General features: G+C 37.7%; 1 protein-coding gene across 1 annotated transcript in view; it reads left to right on the top strand.

The window, feature by feature from the left end:
- Positions 1 to 4,038: 4,038 nt before the first annotated feature.
- Positions 4,039 to 26,622, top strand: part of LOC138096792 (zinc finger protein 607-like) — a 58,819-nt gene continuing 36,235 nt past the window's right edge. The window contains 5 exon segments of the mRNA XM_068993057.1: positions 4,039 to 4,089; positions 9,131 to 9,213; positions 13,084 to 13,210; positions 14,283 to 14,378; positions 23,370 to 24,409. Coding sequence (XP_068849158.1) covers positions 9,205 to 9,213; positions 13,084 to 13,210; positions 14,283 to 14,378; positions 23,370 to 24,409 — 1,272 coding nt within the window. The 5' untranslated portion in view covers positions 4,039 to 4,089; positions 9,131 to 9,204.

The raw sequence follows: 26,622 nt of genomic DNA on the forward strand, positions 1-26,622 counted from the left end.
TACATGTCTGCGATTGAAATTTTATTTTGCTGAGCCTACAAACTAATATTACACTTTTGCCCTATTTGTAAGACAGATAAGGCTAAAATTAATGTAGGTATCATAGATAAAGATTCCTCCTTAAGCTTGGAATCAAATAGAAAAGGACGTTTTTAGATTATTTCTTCAGGTTGGGTGCAAGTGGAGCATTAGAATAAAAGAACTGCAAGTTAAAGGGGGTGAGGCGAAAAAAAAGAACTGAGAGTTAAAATGGGAAAATGGTAGCAGAAACACATTCTTGTACTGCTGTGAGAATGTAAAATGGTATAATCACAATGAGAAATTTGTCAATAACACAAGTTAACATGCAAAAAGCAAGTCTACTTTTGAAGTTAACTCACATATAAGCCTTATATATATGTGCAAAACAGAAGTTTATGGAGGGATATTAATTGAGCATTATAAGAAAAAGTCTAGAGATCTCTTCAAGAAAATTAGAGATACCAAGGGAAAATTTCATGCAAAGACGGGCTTGATAAAGGAAAGAAATGGTATGGACCTAACAGAAGCAGAAGATATTAAGAAAAGGTGGCAAGAATACACAGAAGAACTGTACAAAAAAGATCTTCACGACCAAGATAATCACGATGGTGTGATCACTCACGTAGAAACAGACATCTTGGAATGTGAAGTCAAGTGGGTCTTAGAAAGCATCACTACGAACAAATCTAGAGGAGGTGATGGAATTCCAGTTGAGCTATTTAAAATCCTAAAAGATGATGCTGTGAAAGTGCTGCACTCAATATGCCAGCAAATTTGGAAAACTCAGCAGTGGCCACAGGACTGGAAAAGGTCAGTTTTCATTCCAATCCCAAACAAAGGCAATGTCTAAGAATGCTCAAACTACCGCACAATTGCACTCATCTCACACGCTAGTAAAATAATGCTCAAAATTCTCCAAGCCAGGCTTCAGCAATACGTGAACCATGAACTTCCAGATGTTCAAGGTAGTTTTAGAAAAGGCAGAAGAACCAGAGATCAAATTGCCAACATCTGCTGGATTGTGGAAAAAGCAAGAGAGTTCCAGAAAAACATCTATTTCTGCTTTATTGACTATGCCAAAGCCTTTGACTGTGTGGATCACAATAAACTGTGGACAATTCTGAAAGAGATGGGAATACCAGACCACCTAACCTGCCTCTTGAGAAACCTATATGCAGGTCAGGCAGCAACAGTTAGAACTGGACATGGAACAACAGACTGGTTTCAAATAGGAAAAGGAGTACGTCAAGGCTGTATATTGTCACCCTGCTTATTTAACTTACATGCAGAGTACGTCATGAGAAACTCTGGACTGGAAGAAGCACAAGCTGGAATCAAGATTGCCAGGAGAAATATCAATTACCTCAGATATGCAGATGACACCACCCTTATGGCAGAAAGTGAAGAGGGACTACAAAGCCTCTTGATGAAAGAGGAGTGAAAAAGTTGGCTTAAAGCTCAACATTCAGAAAACGAAGATCATGGCATCTGGCCCCATCACTTCATGGGAAATAGATGGGGAAACAGTGGAAACAATGTCAGACTTTATTTTTTTGGGCTCCCAAATCACTGCAGATGGTGATTGCAGCCATGAAATTAAAAGACGCTTACTCCTTGGAAGGAAAGTTATGACCAACCTAGATACCATATTCAAAAGCAGAGACATTACTTTGCCAACAAAGATCCGTCTAGTCAAGGCTATGGTTTTTCCAGTGGTCATGTATGGATGTGAGAGTTGGACTGTGAAGAAAGCGGAGCGCCGAAGAATTGATACTTTTGAACTGTGGTGTTGGAGAAGACTCTTGAGAGTCCCTTGGACTGCAAGGACATCCAACCAATCCATTCTAAAGGAGGTCAGTCCTGGGTGTTCATTGGAAGGAATGATGCTAAAGCTGAAACTCCAGTACTTTGGCCACCTCATGCGAAGAGTTGACTCATTGGAAAAGGCTCTGATGCTGGGAGGGATTGGGGGCAGGAGGAAAAGGGGAGGACAGAGGATGAGATGGCTGGATGGCATCACCGACTCGACGGATGTGAATTTGAGTGAACTCTGGGAGTTGTTGATGGACAGGGAGGCCTGGCGTGCTGCGATTCATGGGGTCGCAAAGAGTCGGACACGACTGAGCGACTGAACTGAACTGAACTGATATGAAAAAGTAGGAAAATTTATAATATTTATTTGTAGAGTTTCATTTCTTAGAAAAAGGTTCAGCTACACATACTGTGGCCTACTTTGCAGATGTTGAAAATGATAACACTTCTGTGTACTGATAAGGAAACACATTTGTGTGAAGAAAAATATATACTTTCATATGCCTATAACACATAGTATTTGAAATTACATATATATTTTGTATTCGTGTATGTGTAAATATCTGTATATTTTATTTTAAAATAACATCTGAAACAACAAGGTCCTACTGTATAGCACAGGGAACTATGTTCAATATCCTGTGATAAACCATAATGTAAAAGAATATGAAAAATTATATCTATGTATAATTATATCTATGTATAATGTCACTTTGCTGTACAGCAGAAATTAATATTATAAATCAACTATATGTCAATAAAATTTTAAAAGATATCAAGATAAATTATTTTTATGAGAGAAAAAAATCTATAAGGTTAAACACTAAAATCAAAATGGTGTGCATGCTAATATTAGCCACTGTATGTCTGAAATATATGGCAAAAGAGGTTGATCACATTTTAATTAAACTTTATATCCTTTTAAATGTTAATCTATTCATGGTTTGCATATTTAAAATAAGTTGTAATGATGATAACTGACATATAGGTATCCTTTGATGAGAACTTTACGTTTCCCACTTGCCGGTCTTACTCATTAATCTAAATTTATATAAATGCAACTTTGATTCTTCTGATAGCCCAGAAGATTTTTCCTCTTAGATTCTGAGCCTGATTTATCTTTACTGTCCAAACAAAAGAGAAGCAAAATATTTTTCAATGGGATGTCATGACCGGGCATTAGGAATTAAAAGATGTTTCTCAGCTTGTGGGCTTTTAAAATGCAGTCAAACCCATCAGTTCATAATAGAGTAGAGAGGGATGAAAACAATCCCTTAACACAATTTCAGGTGGACATAGTATTGTAAAATGTAAAGAAGGTATTGCTTTTCTTTTTGTTCTAGTTTTCAGAGAACTGCAATCAGTAGTCTAGAAAAAGGGACCAACATTCATTCTGCCTTTTTCTACAGTGGGAAAATGTTATATATTAATAGCAAAGTCTCACTTTATCCGGGCTTCCCAGGTGACTCAGTGGTAAAGAATCTGCCTGCTAATGCAGTAGATTCAAGACTTCTATCCTTGGGTCAGGAAGATTCCCTGGAGGAGGAAATGGCAACCCAGGCTGACAAGTCCATGGAGTCGCAAAGAGTCAGTCGACTGAGCAAACACACACACACACGCACTTTATCCAGCTTTTCTCACCTGGAAACACGGCTTTGCTAATCAACAATATAATGTTATACACCTTTTGTAACCTCAGAGGCTTCAGCTGTAAAAACCACAGGAATCTGTGGCATTTTGAGTGGACTGAGCCTTGTAGGAAAGGGAGAGTTTGTTTGGATTATGAACCCACCTTCCAGATCTTCCACTCATGGCCCTGAGGGTCATATTACAGATTTAATAGTGCAGACCTCTCACAAGCAGGCTTGAAGCCTGGGAAAAGAAAAGCCCCTCAGTCCACTCCTCCCAGTTCTCTGATCAGGTCCCATTCGGACACGCCTCCTCCCGGCCCAGGGACCCGCTGGACACGCCCCCTACCTCACGTCCCGCCTCCCGTCTTTGAGAAGTATGCGCTGCGCAAGCGCAGACCGGCGGTCATGCCCAGAAGTCTCCCGGCCCCACCCGGCGGCTACTTTGCTTTAGGAGTTTTACGACGTGGATCCTCATGTCCCTCAGACGACCGGTGACTTTGGCCTCTGGTTCTTTTTCCGTATCCCTTGTTGCAAACTGCGCGTGAGTGGCACCGTCTGAGGAGGAATCCAGCGTGGGTCGCCGCGGAGACGACTATGCAGACTTAGCCAGAGCCCGCGAGGGACGGTGAGTGGCGGTGGGAGTGAGGTTGCGAGAGTAGCTCAAAGCGTGGACCTCCCGAGCGCCGCCGCGCGAGTCCGCGCGTCCCCTCGGGGCTGTGGACGGTTCAGCAGCGGGGTTGGGGGGGCGCTGGTTTTCTCTCTCTTTTAGGGTGAGTGCGACTGTGAGACTTAGAGAGGTGTGCATTCGTTTGTGTGACGGAGACACCGAGTGTGTGTCCTTTCTGTGAACGTGGATTACACAGAGCTCTTTGTCCCCGCCGCTGCTTCCAGGCTTCTCTCAAACATGTGTGTCTCCCAAAGAATGTGGACGCTGTTGGGAAATCTGTTTTTGAGTCCTGCAAGACACCTTCCAGCAAGAAAGTACCTACCGGCTGCTGAGATCGGAATTTTAAAATCAAGAATTGTCCCTGAGACTAGGGTTCTGAGAGAGCCCACATTGTAGCGAGGGGCCTGAGAGTTTGTCCTGGTCGCTGCCCACCCTAAATTGTAAATTCCCCCATTTTTCTCCTGCCGTCCAGAACTTTAAATAGCCTCCAGCACACTATGTGGCTCCCAAAAGTTGTATTAATAATTAAATAATGTCCAGCCGTCAAAAGGCTGTTATTGGGAGAAAAAAAAAAAAGAATTGCTTCTGAGACAGGTTCCTACCCCGATCCTTCCTCGGATTACCCTTCCTGGAAGTTCTCTGGGGCTCATTTACACATTTGAGAATGAAATCATTTCTTGAGCTCTGATGGCAGAAACCTGCTGTGAGCCTTGATACAAATTCCACAGTCCTACTTAATTCTGGTTTTATGTATGAGATCACGGCGGATTTAGTAGCTTTGAAAGATGAAACACAATAAATGCTCAACATTGTCTTTATTGTGGTGTCATTCACCCTTCAGATTTCTATAAATCAATGACGAAAATATGAAGTTAATGTGATGAGTGCTTCTATATCAAAGGGCTAGGTGGAGCTAATTTTCCAGAGTTTTCTGATCCAGGGGTCCTTTGTGTTTGGGGGCTTTCAAGGGACCAGAAAGTCTTTGTAATTGTCTAGAATTACTGCATATATTTGTAAAAATGCATTTTTCAAAGGTGTGCATAACCTTAAAAGATTAGACTTGGGTAACTAATCTGCAATGAAAGATATTTATACTTTTGGATGATTTTTCACAAAATTAATGATTATACAAATGGAATGGTTAAGAAAATCACAGGACATCCATGAATTAAAATATTATATAGATAATAAAATTCCTGTTCATAAGAATTAGTCATTACAAGAAAAAAAAGGCTATGATCTAATGTTGAGCAATCTTAATATATTATAGTTATAAAACAGTAGTCAAGAAAATTTGAAAGCAGCAGCTCATTTTAAAAAGAGAATTTTGTAAAAACTTTTGCAAGGATTGTAGACAAAATGATAATTGGTTTTTTAGAGATGAATGAGTGTTCAGCTACATTTACTGAGCATTTTCTATGTACACAGAACTTTTCTATCTACTTGGTATATATGTTCACATTAATTTGTGAAGGCAGTTTCCCTTTCCGTTGATATTAGAGTGCTTATGGTGAAATGTCTCTAATTATCATCAGTGCAATACAGCTAAAGGGTATTCAGGAAGTGAATATACTTAAGTGGTATTTTAATCATGTTGAGTTTTTCATCGTAGGTCTGATATTAACAAATCTTTTTAATAACGAAAATATAACCTCTTTCCAAAGTCATGTCTATAAATATTTTAATACTTTGTAATACCTTTATATTTTATTTATGATAATGGAATTAATACAGGTTTACTGCCAAAAAATAAGCCTGTGTTCATTTCCTTAAGGAATTCATTGAGAAGAAAGCAAGGATAACCCATAATCTCCCTAGAGATAATCACTTTAACATTTTGATGTGTATATATATATATATTTTTTTTTTATTCCATTTTTGTGTGGCTTTGTTTTGGCAGAATAAAATTGATCAAGTAAAGGAGATAAAAGAGTCCAACTCATAGTTCAAAAAATCTAATGCAATAATAGACATTATACCCTGTATATGTAAGGAGAAGAGGGAATGGCAAAGAATCTTGTGTGAAAAGCATTACAAACAGTTATGCCTTTTATTTATTACACATGTTATTTGAAACAATTACCAGGGCACCGTATTATTAAGGGAGACATCTTTTCATCTAAGTTAATAACTTAGAAGTTTGAGCTTACTTTCTGAAAAAATAACACTAATCTCTAATTTCCAGGTGTCTTGCAAGTACAAGCAATTTTTACAAACATAGTTGTTATGCTAGAAAATAAAGATAATATTTATAAATATTTATGTAAATACGTGAAGAATAAAATTGATTTTCCGGTTGTATTCTCAATTTTATCATGCTATTCTTTGAACTGGTTTATGATTCTGAAAAGTTTTTCTTACTCTCTATAGCTGCTGGGGACTGAGGAAAGGCATAGTTTCTCTTTTCTTGTCTAAAAATCTCTCTTTTTTAAAATAATGATTTTATAAAGCAGAAATCTATTTTCTCAAATGTAGCTCCTAAAATTTTATTAAATATTAGAATTATAAGAAAGAGGAAGCTCAAGAAGCACAAGTTTTAATAAAACCAGGAAGCATCAGAATTAACTTTTTATAATGAAAGATTAAGGAATGTGGAATGATTTTCTTCTTCAGTAATGATAGAAATTTTACATTAGTCATCATGATGTACAGTTTAGTGTGTATATGGATTATTTTGCCTAGTCTTCAAAATAGTTTTGTGTGATTTTTTATCCTTACTTTGCTGATGAGGAAATCGGCATTGAAATGTTTTTCCTAACTTCAGTGGGATGCCACCTCCTAAGTTATGCGTGCCTTCTTCACTGAGCAATTCTTTTAATATTGTTTTCCATCAATTATGTGGTTTAATATCATCCTTATTAAGAATAGCATGGCATAAATGTCACAATATAGCAGACTATAATATATTTAACCTGTTTGCTTGCAGTGAGATTTTCATGTTTTTAATTGTGGACCATCAAAAATTACTCTCTGATGAACATCCTTGTGTATATACTTTGTAAATTTATATAGTTATTTCCTTTAAAATTTTTTGAAAAGTGGTGTTTGTAGTAAAAAAAATCATACTTCTTTTAATTGTTTAAAATATGCCAGATCTGGAAAGTATAATATTTGAGGTAATGCAATTACTAAAAAGACATAATTGCTTCCTTCAGAGTACTTATAATCTGTGAAGGAATTTAAAATCTGAATAGGAATAGGGCTTCCCTGGTGATTCAGTGGTGAAGAATCCACCTGGCAATACAAGAGACATAGGTTCAATCCCTGGTTCAGGAAGATTCCCACATGCCTCGGAGCAACTAAGCCCGTGTGCCACAACTACTGAGCCTGTGCTCTAGGGCTTCGCAAGCCACAGCTACTGAAGCCCGTGCACCCTAGAGCCCAGGCTCCACAACAGGAGAAGCCATTGCAATGAGAAGCCCGCACATCACAACTAGAGAATAGCCCCTGCTTGCTGCAACTAGAGAAAAGCCAGTGCCACAGTGAAGACTCAGCACAGCCAAAAACAAATAAATAAATAAATTAAAAAAAAAAAACAATCTGAATAAATCTGAATAGGGATAATTATAAGGTAATATGTGATAAAGGCCACTGATGAGAGTTAAGTGACCTGCCTAAAGGAGATATCTGGGTGACTATAGTGACAGTAAGAATATAAACAAGTAATACTGAGCGCATGGGATCTGTATAGCAATATAAGTGGATGTTTTTATCTTGTAGACTTCATTCTAGTATGAGATGTATAGCAAAATTATAGGTAAAATAATACAGCAGCTTTCTGGAGGGTATCATGACAAAACTGACTGGTTCAGAAACAAAAATTCTTTTGTCAAAAAGATCTGAAATAAAGATGCGTTGAGACTGTCATCAGTTCACAAAAGAGATTACTCAGGGACTGTTCCCAAGTTTTTTGTAGCCAAAATTCCAACATAACTGAGAAAAAAGTATAAAATGAGATATTAGGATCCAGAGGTAACAAAAGCCATTTAGTAAAATAATGTGAATTTAAAGAACAAAGAACTTTTGGGAAGTCTTCACCTTAAGTTAAAAAAAATCTTTCAAATTTCTATGTCAGTTGTTACAATGATTATGAAGTAACCTTTTTAAAAAAAACCAAGATCTAAGCAAAAAGATAGGGATTGCTCGTGTCAAATTCTGATCATAGCAAGGGTGTATTTTATGTCTTCAGTAGTCTTATTTGATTGTTTCATGTATGGACTAAAAACAATTAAATACACAGTGATTCATTTCTAAAGACATCCCCACAAAAACAAACAATGCAAAACAACCAAAAATATAAGAGCTCTTAGTATGTAGACATACAAATTTCTAGACATTTCTATCTTCTGTTTTATGATTATCTGTCATTCTTTTCTCTGTATGATTAATATGCTGCTATATTTTATAAATAGAAATATATTAGTTAAATTGACTTTTCTATTGATGTAACTGAAACATTTTCCACTTCGTTAAATATTCTTCCCAATTTAACATTTAATGACTACTTTGTATTCTGGCATATTGTTGGTCTGTCATATATTTAACTAATAAGCTCTGCTGGACTTAGAATGCTGAACATTTCTTGTCCATCTCTAATATTTTGATCAACTGCAACCACTTTCAAGGCCACAAAAGAGGTTTTAATTTGGATTACATAGCCTTTTTTATGTCTTGAAGTTCGCAATGGAAAGAGGAAGATCTGCTTAGAGCAGGACACAGCTGCCCAATCTCAGGTTCATAGCAATCTGATCACAATGGTACATTGGTCGGAAAATTTTCTACTGAAGTATCTGGGTCTGGGTTTCAGTGCAGAAATGACTCTGCAGCTGAGGCCTCTGGGAAATGAGTGAGGAATGCATTTGTCCAGAATCCTAACTTACCCAAGTTGTGTGTGATGGGAAGTGATTAGGAATCTGGAATAGAAGAGCATAAATGGTGATGTTAACTGATGCCCAGTGTGGAAACTAAAGCACATCTGAAAGTCTTTCTCTTCTCCCAGGTCTGGGTTTTCTGGACTCGGCTTTTCTGATAGAGAAGCCCAGAGGACTGATCAGCTCTTACAGGTCTAAAACCATGGCCCATGTAAGTTAATATTTCTCTTCTTGTTGAAATATGTGTGTTCTTTTTAGGTCATGTAAGCATTGTCATTAATTTTCCTGAAGTTTCCTAAGAGAAAGTTTGCTCAAATAACCTGTTCCCTAAAAAATAAATAACCTGTTTCCTAACTATTGTTCCAGAGAAATACGAGGTCAGATGACTTAGCATTGTCCCTGTTTGGCCCATTCGAAACTAGCATTCATATAATTATTTCCCAGATTATTCAGTATATTTAAAGTGCCCATTTTTCAATTAAGGCCAGTGATGGAATAATGGGGCTTAAAGTTCTTTGAAGTAAAGATTTATGCTGTGCAGGTCAGATTTGTAGTTTGGAAATAGAGACAGTTTAGTTCAGTCGCTCACTTGTGTCCGACTCTTTGCGACCCTGTGGACTGCAGCACGCCAGACCTCCCTGTCCATCACCATCACCAAGTCCTGGAGCCTGCTCAAACTCATGTCCATCAAGTCGGTGATGCCATCCAATCATCTCATCCTCTGTTGCCCCTTCTCCTGTCTTTAATCTTTCCCAGCTTCAGGGTCTTTTCAAATGAGTCAGTTCTTCACATCAGGTGGCAAAAGTATTGGAGTTTCAGCTTCAGCATCACTTCTTCCAATGAATATTCAGGACTGATTTCCTTTAGGAGATAGAGATAGTGGTTCCATTTAACTATCCATGGTAAGACTTTGATGCTTTCCACAGATGTGAGATTTCCAGGTAGATGCGGTGAAATTTATTGTTGAATGACCTGAATCTTAATGTGGTATGAAATTCTTGCTTTCTGTGGATTAGGTTATGATTGGGGCTTTTAAGATGGCAGTCATGGATTTGCTAGGAAAGCCATGAGACATAAATACTAAGGCTATTTTGTTGTTGAATGAGACATGCTATGTTTGTGTAACATCTGTATAATTGACCAGCCTTCTTCAGTATCATTTAAGTCAAATGAGTTATCTTTTACTCCATAATTAATTAATCTGTATCTTAAAGCAGCAAACATTCATCTCACAGTTTCAGTCATTCAAATATTTGGATGTGGCTTAGCTTGACCCTTCTGCTCTGGGTCTATTATAGGGTTATCAATGTGTTGGTCAGGTTTGCAGTCATTTTAAAGCCCAACTTTGAGTGGATCTGCATCCAAGCTCACTGGTGTGGTTGTTGACTTGATGCAGTTCTCATGGCTCTTGGATTGAGGGCCTCACTTCCTCAGTAGCTGTTGACTGGCAGCTGTTCTTGGTTTATTGTTATGTGGGCCTCTCCTTAGAGCAGCTCACCACATGGTAGCTGGCTTCCACAGAGTGAGCAAGTGAGACTGCAAGAGAGAATAAGCAGTGTGGAAATCATAGTTTTTTATAAGCTAACGTTGAACATGACATTCCATCACTTTTCTCTATTCTATTCTATCAGAAATAATTCTCTCACTGGGTTCAGCCCACATTCAAAAGGAGAGGATTACATGAGGACATAAATTCCAGGAAATGGAGATTATTGGTAATCAATAAAGTTACCTGCCACTCAGAATAAGGAAAACATTCAGTGAGAAATGGTAGATGACAGCAACAATGCATATCATTATATGTAGTTGGTGAAAATAGGACCTTAGAATTGTGGAAAACTTTCCGAATGTTGTGTATCTAATTGTGTAAATGATTAAATCTGATTTACTTATAAAATACAATGTTGTATACCAAAATAATACATGGATTTCTTGAACAAAGCAAAAATGCTTATGGCAATATCTGACATAATGAAGTGCTTCATGCATATTTCAAATCCTAAAAGACGATGCTGTTAAAGTGCTGCAGTCAATATGCCAGCAAATCTGGAAAACTCAGCAGTGGCCATAGGACTGGAAAAGGTCAGTTTTCATTTCAATCCCAAAGAAGGGCAATGCCAGAGAATGTTCACACTACCGCAAAATTGCACTCGTTTCACATGCTAACAAAGTAATGCTCAAAATCCTCCAAGCTAGGCTTCAACGATACGTGAACCGAGAACTTCCAGATATACAGGCTGGATTTAGAAAATGCAGAGGAACCAAAGATCAAATTGCCATCCATTGGATCATAGCAAAAGCTAGAGAATCTAGAAAAACATCTACTTCTTCATTGACTACGCTAAAGATTTTGTATGCTGCTGCTGCTGCTAAGTCACTTCAGTCGTGTCTGACTCTGTGACCGCATAGACGGTAGCCCACCAGGCTTCCCTGTCCCTGGTATTCTCCATGCAAGAACACTGGAGTGGATTGCCATTTCCTTCTCCAATGTGTGAAAGTGAAAAGTGAAAGTGAAGTTGCTCAGTCGTGTCTGACTCTCAGTGACCCCATGGACTGCAGCCTACCAGGCTTTTCCGTCCATGGGATTTGCCAGGCAAGAGTACTGGAGTGGGATGACATTGCCTTCTCTGAAAGATTTTGTATAGATCACAATAAACTGTGCAAAATTCTTAAAGAGATGGAAATACCAGACCACCTTACCTGCCTCCTGCAAAACCTGTATTCAGGTCAAGAAGCAACAACAGTTAGAACTAGACATGGAACAATGGACTGCTTCAAAATTGGGAAAGGAGTATGACAAGACTGTATATTGTCACCCTGCTTACTTAACTTATATACAGAGTACATCATGAGAAATGCCAGACTAGGTGAAGCATAAGATGGAATCAAAATTGCCAGAAGAAATACCAGTAACTTCAGATGTGCTGATGACACCACCTTTATGGCAGAAAGTGAAGAAGAAATAAAGAGCCTCTTGATGAAGGGGAAAGAGGAGAGTGAAAAAGCTGGCTTAAAACTCAGCATTAAAAAAAAAAAAAGATTGTGGCATCCAGTGCCATCACTTCATGGCAAATAGATGGAGGAACAATGGAAGTAGTGACAGACTTTATTTTTGTGGGTTGCAGGATCACTGTAGATGGTGACAACAGTCATGAAATTAAAATATACTTGTTCTTTGGAAGAAAAGCAATGACAAACTTACACAGCATATTAAAAAGCAGAGACATTACTTTGCTGACAAATGTCCATCTAATCAAAGCTATGGTTTTTCCAGTAGTCATGTGTGAATGTGAGAGCTGGACAATAAAAAAGGCTGAGTGACAAAGAATTGACAACCTTCAAACTGTGGTGCTGGTGAAGACTCTTGAGAGTCCCTTGGACTGCAAGGAGATCAAACCTGTCAATCCTAAAGGAAATCAACCCTGAATATTAATTGGAAGGAATGATGCTGAAGCTGAAGCTCCAGTACTTTGGCTACCTGATGCGAAGAGCTGATTCATTGGAAAAGACCCTGATGCTGGGAAAGACTGAAGGCAGAAGGAGAAGGGGGTGACAGAGGATGAGACGGTTGGATCGCATCACCAACTCAGTGGACATGTCTTTGAGCAAACTCCGGGAGATGGTGAAGGAGAGAGAAGCCTGGCGTGCTGCAGTCCGTGGGATCACAAAGAGTTGGACATGACTGAGTGACTGAACAACAATGCTTGAAGGAAATCTTTCATTTTACCCAGTTTTCTAAAATTTGAAGAAATATTTATTGAGAATTTTTGAGGCAGATACTATTTGAACATTATTCTTGTGTAGGCTTTTTAATTTAGGAGGGAAACATTATTATTTTGTCCATTTCCAAATGGTTCAGATATTTAGAAGTATCCAGAGTATGGAAGACTTTCGACCTGTGTCAGCAGGCTTCTTAAAAAAAACATATACATTGTGCTTCAGTCTCCTTCCACATTCTAGATTGCCAGTCTGCATGCTTTCATTTTCTCTTTTCCTGCAGAGAAGTCCATCAATTCCTCTGCTTCTACTTTCAACGTATTTTCTTTAATTTCTTCAGTGACACATGTATTTATGGTTTCAGGGATCGTTGACATTCAGTGATGTGGCCATAGGATTCTCTCAGCAGGAGTGGGAATGCCTGGACCCTGTTCAGAAGACTTTGTACCGGGATGTGATGATGGAGAACTATGGTAACTTGGTCTCATTGGGTACGTTCATCAGCCTCAAATAATTTAGGTTAATTTAGAATCTGCTCTATAGGCTATGTATTTTTTCCACTGTGATTTGCAGGCTGCCTTTCAAGAAACTAACTAAATTTGTTTTTCCTCTTCCCCAAAAAGTGGCTGAGCTTTGTCAGGTTAGAAATGGCAGCACCATTAAATACCTTAATCTTCTCTATCCTTCAATCATATTTATATCTCCATGTGTTCTCTTTTTGTATTTGCATCTCTTCCATAATGACCAAGCAGCTAAATTAGAAATTTGTGGCATATATTGTACAACATGGTCAAAGGATTGAAGTTTTTTTGTTCATTTGTGTTCCAAATTGCTCTAATACTTCATTTTATGATTTGAAACAGTTTTAGGGATATTAGCTTATCACAGGGCCCTGAATTGCTCTCAGAGCCTCCACAGTTTATATGATAATGGTTTGGATAATTGGAATTTATTTAAAATTGTACCAAACGCAGTTCATTTCCTAAAACAAAAGTCTTCATCTGATTTGTTGTTGAAAGTTGTGATTGGTGAAAATTACATTTAAAATGGAATGAATATCTTATAGCTGTCTTTTCTTGTGTCCTCTAGTGATACTAGAGCATAAGAATAAAGTTAATAGTTAACATTTTGATTACTGTGCAGTAATCATTATTCTAGGTACATTATGTGATTTAACTTATTAAAATAACTTGAGTATTAACTGATTTAATTCCCCCAACAGTACTGTTATCCCCATTTTATAAAGGAGAATACTGAGGTGCATTGGGTTTAAATGAATTGTTCAAGGTTATGCCAAAGGCAGGAATTGATTCCAGGCTTCAGAGTATCTTTTTAAGCACATTATGCTTGATCTCTAGCGTTAGAAGACATATGAGTCTGAATTTTAAACACAGCAAAACAAAAACTGTACCTTACCAACTGATCTCTTGTTCTTTAATTCTCTCATTCTTCTCTAAAATAGTTGATATTATTATGATCTTTTATAATCTTAATTATAATTTTAATCTAGACTAGTCACAATTTATTTCTCCATCCTGTGGCATTCTTTTTTCTTTAAAGCAGGCCATTCCATTTCTAAGCCAAATGTAATTACCTTACTGGAGCAAGGAAAAGAGCCCTGGATAGTTGTGAGAGAAGAGGCAAGAAGTTGGTGTACAGGTAAGAGCCAGTCAGGCAGAAGTCATCTGTGTAAGTGGTAGCCCAGGCGGTATGTACTTGGTAAACATATCCCTGAAACATTAGTTGAAAGCTCCCCTCTCAGTGATGTGTGCTAAGTTGCTTCAGTCGTGTCCAACTCTTTGTGACCCCGTGAACTGTAGCTCACCAGGATCCTCTGTCCATGGCATTCCTGAGCCAAGATTACTGGAGTGGGTTACCATATTCTTCTCCAGGGGATCTTCCTGACCCAGGGATCAAACCTGAGTCTCCTGCATTGCAGGCGGATTCTTTACCGACTGAGCCACCAGGGAAACCCAGTAACTGCATGTGTAACAATCTTAGAAAGTTTACATTGCTCCATTCCACTTACTCCATATCCTTTTCAACACTTGATCTTGTCAGTCCCTTAAATTCTAGATACTATACTTGGTATGTAGTAGTATCTTAGTGGTTTTAATTTACACCATGATGACTAATCTTGAGTTTCTTTCATTTACTGATCATTCATATTTTTAGGAGTTATTTGTTCAAATCTTTACCCATTTGAAATCATTATTTTCTTACACTTGAGGGGTAACTGTTCTTTATTTTGCAACAGAAGGAAGTTGTTTTGGAACATTAAAAATATTTTCCCCACAATTTGTCTTACCTATTTTATTAATATCTTAGAAGGAGTTTTAAAATTTTTATATATTCCAGTTTATCAAATTCCTCTTTTATGATTTTTTGGGGGGTATACTATAAAAGAAATCTTTGTCTGCCCCAAGGTGGCAAAGTTTTGTCCCTATTTTTTCTTGACCTTTTTTAAGTTTTGCTTTTACATTTAATTCTGTATTCATTTTGAGTTTTTTATTACAGTGTGATTAGGGTTCAGGACTAATGGTTTTCCTATGGACACAGTTATTCTAGCACCATTTTTTAAAAAGGAATTTCCTTTCCCCTTTGGGTTGCTTTGGCACCCCGTTGGGTTATATGTATGTGTGTCTATTTCTGGTCTCTATTGTGTTCTTCATGTTGGCATAGAAAGTGAGAATCTTGAGGTAGATTTTTTAATTTGTGACCTTTGTTGAATTGAGGTAGTTTTCTTTTGTTCCTAGTTTGCTGCTTTCTTTTTTGTTGTTGTTTGTTTTTGCTATGAATGGGCGTTCAGTTTTGCCAAATGTTTTATCTGAGTCTATTAAAAATTTTTTTCAAAACGATATTTCCTGTGTCCCCTCATAATCCTTCCTTTTCTGTCTCCTTCTGACTTCCCTAGGTAAGCACTGATCTACTTTCTACTTTCTATCACAATTGAGTTGATTGCATTTTCTGTAGTTTTATATAAACATGATAGTGTGAAGTTTTTCATCTTCCTTTAGTCAGCGTAATTATGTTGAAGTTCATCATGTTGTTATTTGTATTTTACTGTGTATTACTCAGTACTATACAAGTATTTGATTATACCACAGTTTGTTTCTTCATTATTTGTTGATGGACATTTTTGGGTGTTAGCAATGACAAATTAAGATGCTGTAGATATTTGTTTACAAGTTTTTGAATGGACATATGCTTTCGTTTCTTTAGGATAAATACCGAGCAGTTGAATGCCTGGATTATATGGGATATGTATGATTAAATATGTAAGACTTAAAATTCATTTATTTTTGGCCATGCTGGGTCCTCGTTGAGGCTCAAGGGCTTTCTCTAGTTGCAGCAAGTGGGGGCTACTCTTTAGTTGCAGTGTGTGGCTTCTCATTGTAGTGGCTTCTCTTGTTGTAGAGCATGGGCTCTGGGGTGCAGGTTTCAGTAGTTGTGACTCACAGGCTTAGCTGCCTGGTGGCATGTGGAATCTTCCTGGATCAGGGATCGTACCTGTGTCCCCTGCTTTGGCAGGTGGATTCTTAACCACTGGATCACCAAGGAAGTCCAAGATTTTAAATTTAGATAAATAAGATTATAAATTTAAATTTGTAAGAAACTTTTTTAGAGTTTTTATACCATTTCACATCTCCACCAGCTCTTAAGAGAAGGGTGGATCCTCCGTATCTTGTGAACAATTGGTCTGATCAGTCTTTTTAATTTTGGCCTTTCAAATAAGTATATAGTGGCATTTTCTTGTGGCTTAAATCTGATTCTCTGTAATGGCTAATGATATTGAGTATCTTCTTTACTGTTTCTTTGGTGCAGTAAATCTTTTCTCTGTTTTCTTATTGAACTTGTAAGTCACTTTTCATATTTTACATTAAAATAGTCTTTCTTAATATTCTCTTTTTTATTGTGATTTTTCCTTTCATTCTTGTAGCAGTATGTTTAGAGAACAGAAGTTTTTAACTTTCACAAAATTGAGTTTACCTGTTTATTCTTTATGAATCATGACTTTTGGTGTATCTAAGAATTCTCTTGCTGTCCAAGGGACTCTTAAGAGTCTTCTCCAACACCACAGTTCAAAAGCATCAATTCTTCGGCACTCAGGCTTTCTTTATAGTCCAACTCTCACATCCATACATGACTACTGGAAAAACCATATCTTTGACTAGACTGACCTTTGTTGACAAAGTAATGTCTCTGCTTTTTAATATACTGTCTAGGTTGGCCATAACTTTTCTTCCAAGGAGGAAGCGTCTTTAAATTTCATGGCAGCAGTCACCATCTGCAGTGATTTTGGAGCCCCCCAAAATAAAGTCTGTCACTGTTTCCACTGTTTCCAAATCTATTTGCCATGAAGTGATGGGACCAGATGCCATGATCTTAGTTTTCTGAATGTTGAGTTTTAAACCAACTTTTCACTCTCCTCTTTCACTTTCATCAAGAGGTTCTTTAGTTCTTCTTCACTTTCTGCCATAAGGGTGGTGTCACCTGAATATCTGAGGTTATAGTTATTTCTCCCGGCAGTCTTGATTCCAGCTTGTGCTTCATCCAGCCCAGCATTTCTCATGATGTACTCTGCATATAAGTTAAATAAGCAGGGTGACAATATACAGCCTTGACATACTCCTTTCCTGATTTGGAACCAGTCTGTTGTTCCATGTTCAGTTCTAACTGTTGCTTCTAGACCTGCGTACAGATTTCTCAGGAGGTCAGGTGGTCTGGTATTCCAACCAGTCCATCTAAAGGAAATTGGTCCTGAATATTCATTGGAAGGACTGAGGCTGAAGCTAAAACTCTGATACTTTGGCCACCTGATGCAAAGAACTGACTCATTTGAAAAGACCCTGAAGCTGGGAAAGATTGAAGGCGGGAGGAGAAGGGGATGACAGAGGATGAGACGGTTGGATGGCATCACCGACTCAATGTACATGAGTTTGAGTAAACTCCAGGAGTTGGTGATGGACAGGCAGGCTTGGCATGCTGCAGTCCATGGGATCACAAAGAGTCGGATATGACTGAGCAACTGAACTTAAGAATTCTTTGCTTAGCCCAAGATCACACAATTTTTTCCTGTTTTTTTCTGGAAGTTACACAGTTTTAACGTTCAGGTCTGTGATCCATTTTTTATTTCATTTTTATTTATAAAAGTCTGGATTCTTTTTTTCTTTTTCAGCATATGGCTATCCCAATTGTTCCTGCATCATTTCTTTCTTCACTATTGCCTTTGAAATGATGAAAGTAAAATTTTCACATATGTATGGATCTATTTCTGATAATCTGTTCCATTGGTTATATGTCAGTTTGATGTGTCTTGCTGATTACTGTATCTTCATAAGTCTTATAATTAAGTAGTATTATTTGGTCCTTGCATTACAGTCTTTTCAAAGTTTAACTATTCTAGATCCTTTGCATTTCCTTATAAATTTTAGGATCAGCTTGTCAGTTTCATCATAGACAACAAAAATGTCTGCTAGGACTTTTTAATGAAATTACATTAAATCTATAAATCAATTCAGCAATAATTATTGACATCTTAATAATACCAAGTTTTACATCCCATGAACATGATATATCTCTCCATTTATTTATTTATTTATATTTCTCAGCTGTATTTTTTAGTTTATAGTGTACAGGTCTTCAGTTTAGTTCAGTCGCTCAGTTGTGTCCGACTCTTTGCAACCCCATGAACTGCAGCACGCCAGGCCTCCCCGTCTATCACCAACTCCCGGAGTTCACTCAGACTCACATCCATCAAGTCGGTGATGCCATCCAGCCATCTCATCCTCTGTCGTCCCCTTCACTTCCTGCCCCCAGTCCCTCCCAGCATCAGAGTCTTTTCCAATGAGTCAACTTTTCACATGAGGTGGCCAAAGTACTGAAGTTTCAGCTTTAGCATCAGTCCTTCCAAAGAACACCCAGGATTGATCTCCTTTAGAATGGACTGGCTGGATCTCCTTGCAGTCCAAGGGACTCTCAAGAGTCTTCTCCAACACCACAGTTCAAAAGCATCAATTCTTCAGCACTTAGCTTTCTTCACAGTCCAGCTCTCACATCCATACATGACCACTGGAAAAACCATAGCCTTGACTAGACGGACCTTTGTTGGCAAAGTAATGTCTTTGCTTTTGAATCTGCTATCTAGGTTGGTCATAATTTTCCTTCCAAGGAGTAAACGTTTTACATATCTTTTTTGAGATATATTCCTCATGATATCCTATTTTTGATACTAAAGTTTTTAAAGTTTGAATTCCTGAGTGTTCTCTCATATTTATTGTACACATTGGTTGTATATGCTTCAGGCTTGTTAAACTTAGTTATTATCTTCTAGTAGCTGTTTTGTAAATTACATTTGACTTTCTACATGTATGATTAAGTCATCTTGATTAATGACATTTTTGTGTCTTAGCTTTTCTCCTGCATGCCTTTTGCCTATTTTCTTGACTTATTACACTGCCTGGAACCTCTAGTCCAGTGTTGGATAGAAGTGCTGAGGGCATAACTTTTTATTGTTCCTGATCATATGTGGTAGGCATAATTGTCTCACCATTGGATATGATGTTAGCTGTGGGTTTTTGGCAGATGATCTTTATTAGGATAAGTTCTTTTTTTCTAGTTTGCTGTAACTGTTTTTTAGATTTTCTTTAATATGAACTATTTTTTAAAGTCTTTATTGAATTTGTTACAATATTGTTTCTGTTATTTATGTTACGGTTTTTTGGCTGCAATACGTGTGGGATCTTAGCTTCCCGACCAGGAGTTGAACCCACACGCCCTCCATTGGAAGGCAAATTCTTAACCATTGGATCACCAAGAAAGTCCTTGCTGTGAGTTTTTATGAGGGACAGATACAACATTTATTAAATGCTTAAAAAAATTTTTTTTAGACATGATCCATATGGGTTTTATAGTTAATTATATTGATGGAATTTTCAAATATTAAACCAGTCTTGTATTCCTGAGATTGATCATTGATATGGTCTGAATGTTTATATACCCCAGTATGCACATATTGAAATCCTAACTCCCAAAGATAATGGCATTTGGAGGAAAAGCCCTTGGGATTTGATTAGGGCGTGAAGGTAGAGCCCTCATGAGTAGAATTAGTGTTCTTACTAAGAGTTCCCACAAAGATTCATAAACCTCTCACATTGTATGAGAATGCATTGAGAGGGTACTGGCTATGAACTAGGAAGAAGGCCTTTCCCAGAATATGATCATACTGGTCCCTTGATCTTGGACTTCTCAGCCTTTGGAACTGTGAGAAATAAATTTCTGTGTTTATGAGCTACCCAGGGTATTTTTTGTTACAGTAGCCTAAACGGACTAAGACAGGCATAATGTATTATCTTTTATATGTTGATCAATTCTGTTAAGATAGTGTTTAGTATTTGCATATATGTTTACAAAGACTTCCCAGATGGCTCAGTGATAATCCACCTGCCAAGCAGGTTCTATCTCTTGATCGAGAAGATTCCCTGGAGAAGAAAATGGCAACCCACTCCATTATTCTTGCTGGGTAATTCCATGGACAGAGGAGCCCGGTAGGCTACAGTCCATAGGGTCACAGAGTTGGACATGACTGATCGACTAAGCATGTACACAGATATGTTTACAAGATTTTATACTGTGTAATTTTCACTTCTTACAGTGTTTTTCTCCTGTTTGGTATCACAGTAACTAGCTACCTAGAGTGATTCACTCCTCAATTTTCTGAAAGAGTTTGTTTAGAATTGGTAGTACTTCTTCACTAAGTATTTGAAACAGTTCACCAGTGAAGTCACTTGTGCTTGTAATTTTCTTCATGGAGAGGTTTTCAAATTGTAGGTATAGTGTTGCCACACTGATTTATATCCTCATGCACATGTCATTGTTGATAAGGGTAAATGTTGTACTGATCCATACCCAAATGGGCTTCCCTGATAGCTCAGTTGGTAAAGAATCTGTCTGCAATGCAGGAGATCCAGGTTCGATCCCTGGGTTGGGAAGATCTCCTGGAGAAGGGAAAGGCTACCCATTCCATGGGTATATTCCATGCACTGTATATAGTCCATGGGGTCACAACGAGTTGGACATAACTGAGCGCCTTTCACTTTCACATACCCAAATACCAAATTAAGAAATCTTTTCTGGCTATTTTTGTCCCAGCATTCCCCCCTTGCTTTCTAGTTTGGCAGTGCTCCCTCTCATTGTTCTTATAGCCAGAAATATTGTGGCGTTTCTGTTGGAAGTTTTGTAGCCCATGCTTACCTCACAATAGCTGGGACCTGCCCTTGAAACACAGACATGATAGTGAGTTAAGCAAGAAACTCAGCTCAGTCTCGGCTGTTTTGTAAAGTCTTAACTCCTTTCCAAAGCCCTCCTGATTTATTTACAGCCTTCATGTAGTTAGTTTTTGTGTTTTGTCAAGTGTTAATTGTTGAAATCAGTCAGAAAGGGGGCAGGCCATAGGAACTTCATGCTGCCATACTGGTACTAGAACTTCTTCAATTAGAGTTATTTAATGAGAAACAATTTTTTTCTCTTGTATCACTGCTGATTCATTGCTTTTTATTGCATGGTTTTTACCTGTCACGATCATTTTTATGCCACTATTTTTCAAATTTTTTGGCCAGGTTAAACTTTCTAAGCCTTTGAATTCTTCCTATCTTTTTGGCTTAAGAGCCTAAATTTTCCCTTTGTCCAGCTATGCTGTATCCATTTTTTTAGATCTAGATATTGAGAAATTATAATACAGGTGTTAAAATATGTTTATTACTTTTTCTTTCCTGGCAGCTTTTTTTTTGGTTTCTTCTGTAGCATCTGATTGATTTAGGCTTTCTCATCTGTGGTCAGTTTTGATAAATTTTCCTAGAAAGTAATCCATACTTTCAAAAATAGTCATGTAGTATAATTCATACAAATTATACCTTACAGTTTAAATAAATTCCTGTTTCTTTTAATTCCTCTGATGGTTCTTGTTTTCCTCATATTATTATTTGTTTTTAATTGTCTTTTTTAATTGATTTATGTAACACTTCTTATAATGATTTTTTTTAAAGCACCATCTCTTTATTTATTAATGCTACTGTTTTCTAACTCATTACGTTCTCCTTTTATCTTTATTTTACTTCCTCCCTCTACTTTGTTGTTTGTTGTTTATTTTTTACATATTAGGCTTCGAGTTTCAAATCACTTTTTTGTAGAGATATTACTTTAGGTTTTCAGTTCTCTGCCTGGTGAAACAATGCCCAAGATTCAGATATGGGTTTGTTTTCTGTGTGGTCCACTTATTAGAATTCTTTTATTTTAGTTTTTTCTTCCCGTAGTGATCTAGCATTTTTCAAGAAGGCATTTTCATTTCCACATGAAAGTGCTTTTGGTTTCTAGTATTTATTAATTACCATTGTTATCAATTTTGAAACATGTTGTTAGTATTCTTTCAATTTTTTATACACATACCACACCATACGCTAGTTACAAGAAAATATTTTTTGCCCTCAACTCATAGCCTCCTCATTAAACACTTTGTATTTTGATCAAGATACTTCACAGAGACTTTTATCATTCAGCCCCCAACTGCTGATTGTTTTTCATATAATTCTTGGTGCTCTTCTAGACTCTTTTGTATAATTCAAGTTCGCTCTTTTGCCCAGAGTCCCTAAATGTTCAAAATACTACATGACTTGTATGTATACCTGGTATGTATCAGAGAACTGATTGACAAACTTTTCTGGGGATGACCAGAATGGTTGATGATGATGATGTGATGTTTAGTCGCTAAGTTGTGTCCAACTCTTGTTACCCCCATGGACGGTAGCCTGCCAGGCTCTTCTGTCCCTGGGATTTCCCAGGCAAGAATACTGGAATGGGTTGCTATTTCCATCTCCAGAAGATTTTCCCAAATAAAGGATCGAATCCATGTCTCCTGCATTGGTAGGCACATACTTTACCATCAGGGTAAAGCCTTGACCAGAATGGTTGGCCTTGGTTAAAAAGGAAAGCTCGAGAGGACCTGAGAAAAGCTATGAAGGAATGAATGAGATTGAACATCTATAAGGATGATAAATAATAAAGTGTCAGGGGAGAAGTAACTAAGCAAAGACCCTCAGTATCTTAATTAATATATATATGAAGAATAAAAAGCACATGTGGCTATGCACAGAGGGAAAGTGTCACAGTGGTGGAAATGCATATTTTTAGGGGAATTGTAATTGAAGACTGATCAGGTATAAATAATTGCTTTTTGAAATTTTATATATGTACATATTTATATTTTAGATGGAAATAGTATTTAGAGATAGCTGATACTGCCTCTCTAGGGAAAAGATTTTGCATATCATCCTAAGTCAAGTTTCAGTTACATTACACTGATAGCTTGAAATTGCCTGTGGTGGGACTGTTTACACCATAGACACTGGCAAACACTATAAATCAGGGCTGGATGTGTTAGGTGTGTGTCTTTGTAGAGCTGGTTGTTAAACATTTACCAGTACTGTACTGCATAAACTTACTTTTTCTGAGCCCTCCTTTTAAATTTTCAAGTTTTATAACTGTATTTTAGAGTTCTTTAAACCATCTTTACTGGGTGAAATTTTCAGTTTTTCTCTTAATTCTATAAAATGTTTTGTTTTGTGGTTAAAGGAACTTTTTTCTTATTTGTTTTAGATTTGGACTCAAGATATGAAATAACCAGCAATGGAAAAGCATACATTTATAAAAAACGTTCATCTCTTACTCTACCTCACAGAATTGATAATGGAGAGAAACCATATGAGTGTAAGGAATGTGGGAAGGCCTTTAGTCGTCATACAGACCTAAAAGTACATCAGGTAATTCATACTGGTGAGAAACCGTATGAATGTAAGGAATGTGGGAAGGCCTTTAGTCGTTCTACAGATTTAAAAGTACATCAAGTAATTCATACTGGTGAGAAACCGTATGAATGTGAGGAATGTGGGAAGGCTTTTAGTCGTCTTACAGACTTTAAAGTACATAAGAGAATTCATACTGGTGAGAAACCCTATGAATGTGAACAGTGTGGGAAGGCTTTTAGTCGTGCCTCCAACCTTGCTCAACATGCCAGAGTTCATACTGGTGAGAAATCCTATGAATGTAAGGAATGTGGGAAAGCCTTTAGTGATGTTGGAACACTTAAAATACATCAGAGAATTCATACTGGTGAGAAACCGTATGAATGTAAGGAATGTGGGAAGGCCTTTAGTCAAGCCTCAAACCTCATACAACATGACAGGATTCATACTGGTGAAAAACCCTATGAATGTAAAGACTGCGGGAAGGCCTTTAGTCATGCTTCACATCTTGTTAGACATGAGAGAATTCATACTGGTAAGAAACCCTATGAATGTAAGGAGTGTGGGAAGGCTTTTAGGAGTAGCCATCAACTTACTATACACCATAGATTTCATACTGGTGAGAAACCGTATGAATGTGAGGCATGTGGGAAGGCCTTTAGTGTGTATGGACGACTTACTCGACATCAGAGTATTCACAGTGGTGAGAGACCTTTTGAATGTAACAAATGTGGGAAGTGCTTTAGGCTCAGTTCAAGCCTTAAAGTACACCAGAGTATTCATACTGGTGAGAAACCCTTTAGATGCCACAAATGTGGGAAATCCTTTAGGCTTAGTTCAATGCTTAAGGTACATCACAGAATTCACACTGGAGAGAGACTTTGTGGGATATATGTATAGTAGACAGTGGAATTATACAACTTGTAATGAAGAGAATGTGAGAAGGATTTTATATGGTTCAGTTCTTATAAGGCATCAAATATTTTAGGAACTCCTGGGAATTCAAGCAATGTTTGAAGTTTTTCAGTTATGACCCAAATACTGTTCACCTCCAGAGAATTTATATTGTACTTTATATTAAAAAGTCTTTTATGGCATTTTCCTTCTGTTACTATTCACTGAGTGACCAAGCTCTTTGGCCAAGGTTGCAAAGCAGATAAGTGCCTCCAGTTCCCTGGTTGGGGAATTAAGATCCAGCAAGCCACACAGCATGGCCAAAAAAGGAAAAAAGAAAAATAACCTTCCAACAAAGAAAAGTCCTGGGCCTGGTGGCTTCATTGGTGAATTTAAACAAGAGCTAAACCAGTCTTTCTCAAACTTTTCAAAAAAGTTGAAGAGGAGGGAATACTTCCTTACTGATTCTGTGAGACACAACCCTGTTAACAAAACTACTAAAAAACCACTACAGTAAAGAATACTACAGAACAATGTCTCTTATGATCATTTATTCATAATTCAAAAATCCTCAATAAAATACTAGCAAACAGAATTCTGCAGCATATTAAAAGGATTATACACAATCACCAAATGAATTTATTCCTAGAATGCAAGCATGGTTCATCATGTGAAAGTTCACCAGTGTAATATGGCACATCAGCAAAATGAAGGAAAAAAACATGATCATGTCAACTGATACAAAAAAAGGATTTGACAAAATTCAACACCCCTTTATAATAAAAACACTCAACAAAATAGGAATAGAAGGAAATCATCTCCATTGTAACAAAAGGTATATATGAAATTATCTCCACATAGTAAAAGCTTTCCTATGAAAGACCAATAGGAAGCATCAGTTCAGTTCAGTCGCTCAGTCGTGTCCAACTCTTTGCGACCGCATGAATCACAGCACGCCAGGCCTCCCTGTCCATCTGTCCATCACCAATTCCCGGAGTTCACCCAAACTCATGTCCATTGAGTCGGTGATACCATCCAGCCATCTCATCCTGGGTCGTCCCCTTCTCCTGCCCCCAATCCCTCCCAGCATCAGAGTCTTCCAATGAGTCAACTCTTCACATGAGGTGGCCAAAGTGCTGGAGTTTCAGCTTTAGCATCATTTCTTCCAAAGAAATCCCAGGGCTGATCTCCTTCAGAATGGACTGGTTGGATCTCCTTGCAGTCCAAGGGACTCTCAAGAGTCTTCTCCAACACCACAGTTCAAAAGCATCAATTCTTTGCTGCTCGGCTTTCTTCACAGTCCAACTCTCACATCCATACATGACCACTGGAAAAACCATAGCCTTGAGTAGACAGACCTTTGTTGGCAAAATAATGTCTCTGCTTTTGAATCTGCTATCTAGGTTGGTTATAACCTTCCAAGGAGTAAGCGTCTTTTAATTTCATGGCTGCAGTTACCATCTGCAGTGATTTTGGAGCCCAGAAAAATAAAGTCAGCCACTGTTTCCACTGTTTCTCCATCTATTTCCCATGAAGTGATGGGACCAGATGCCATGATCTTCGTTTTCTGAATGTTGAGCTTTAAGCCAACTTTTTCACTCTCCTCTTTCATCAAGAGGCTTTTAAGTTCCTCTTCACTTTCTGCCATAAGGGTGGTGTCATCTGCATCTCTGAGGTTATTGATATTTCTCCTGCCAGTCTTGATTCCAGCCTGTACTTCTTCCAGCCCAGCGTTTCTCATGATGTACTACTCTGCATATAAGTTAAATAAGCAGGGTGACAATATACAGCCTTGACGTACTCCTTTTCCTATTTGGAACCAGTCTGTTGTTCCATGTCCACTTCTAACTGTTGCTTCCTGACCTGCATATAGGTTTCTCAAGAGGCAGGTCAGGTGGTCTGGAATTCCCATCTCTTTCAGAATTTTCCACAGTTTACTGTGATCCACACAGTCAAAGGCTTTGGCATAGTCAATAAAGCAGAAGTAGATGTTTTTCTGGAACTCTCATGCTTTTTCAATGATCCAGCAGATGTTGGCACTTTGATCTCTGGTTCTTCTGCCTTTTCTAAAACCAGCTTGAGCATGGAAGTTCATGGTTCACATATTGCTGAAGCCTGACTTGGAGAATTTTGAGCATAATACTTGATAAAAGATTTTTATCTAACATCAAGAAACAAGACAAGCATGTCTGCTTGTACCACTTCTATTCAAC

The sequence above is a fragment of the Capricornis sumatraensis genome, chromosome 20 (genome assembly GCF_032405125.1).
Source record: "Capricornis sumatraensis isolate serow.1 chromosome 20, serow.2, whole genome shotgun sequence".
Taxonomy (NCBI): domain Eukaryota; kingdom Metazoa; phylum Chordata; class Mammalia; order Artiodactyla; family Bovidae; genus Capricornis; species Capricornis sumatraensis.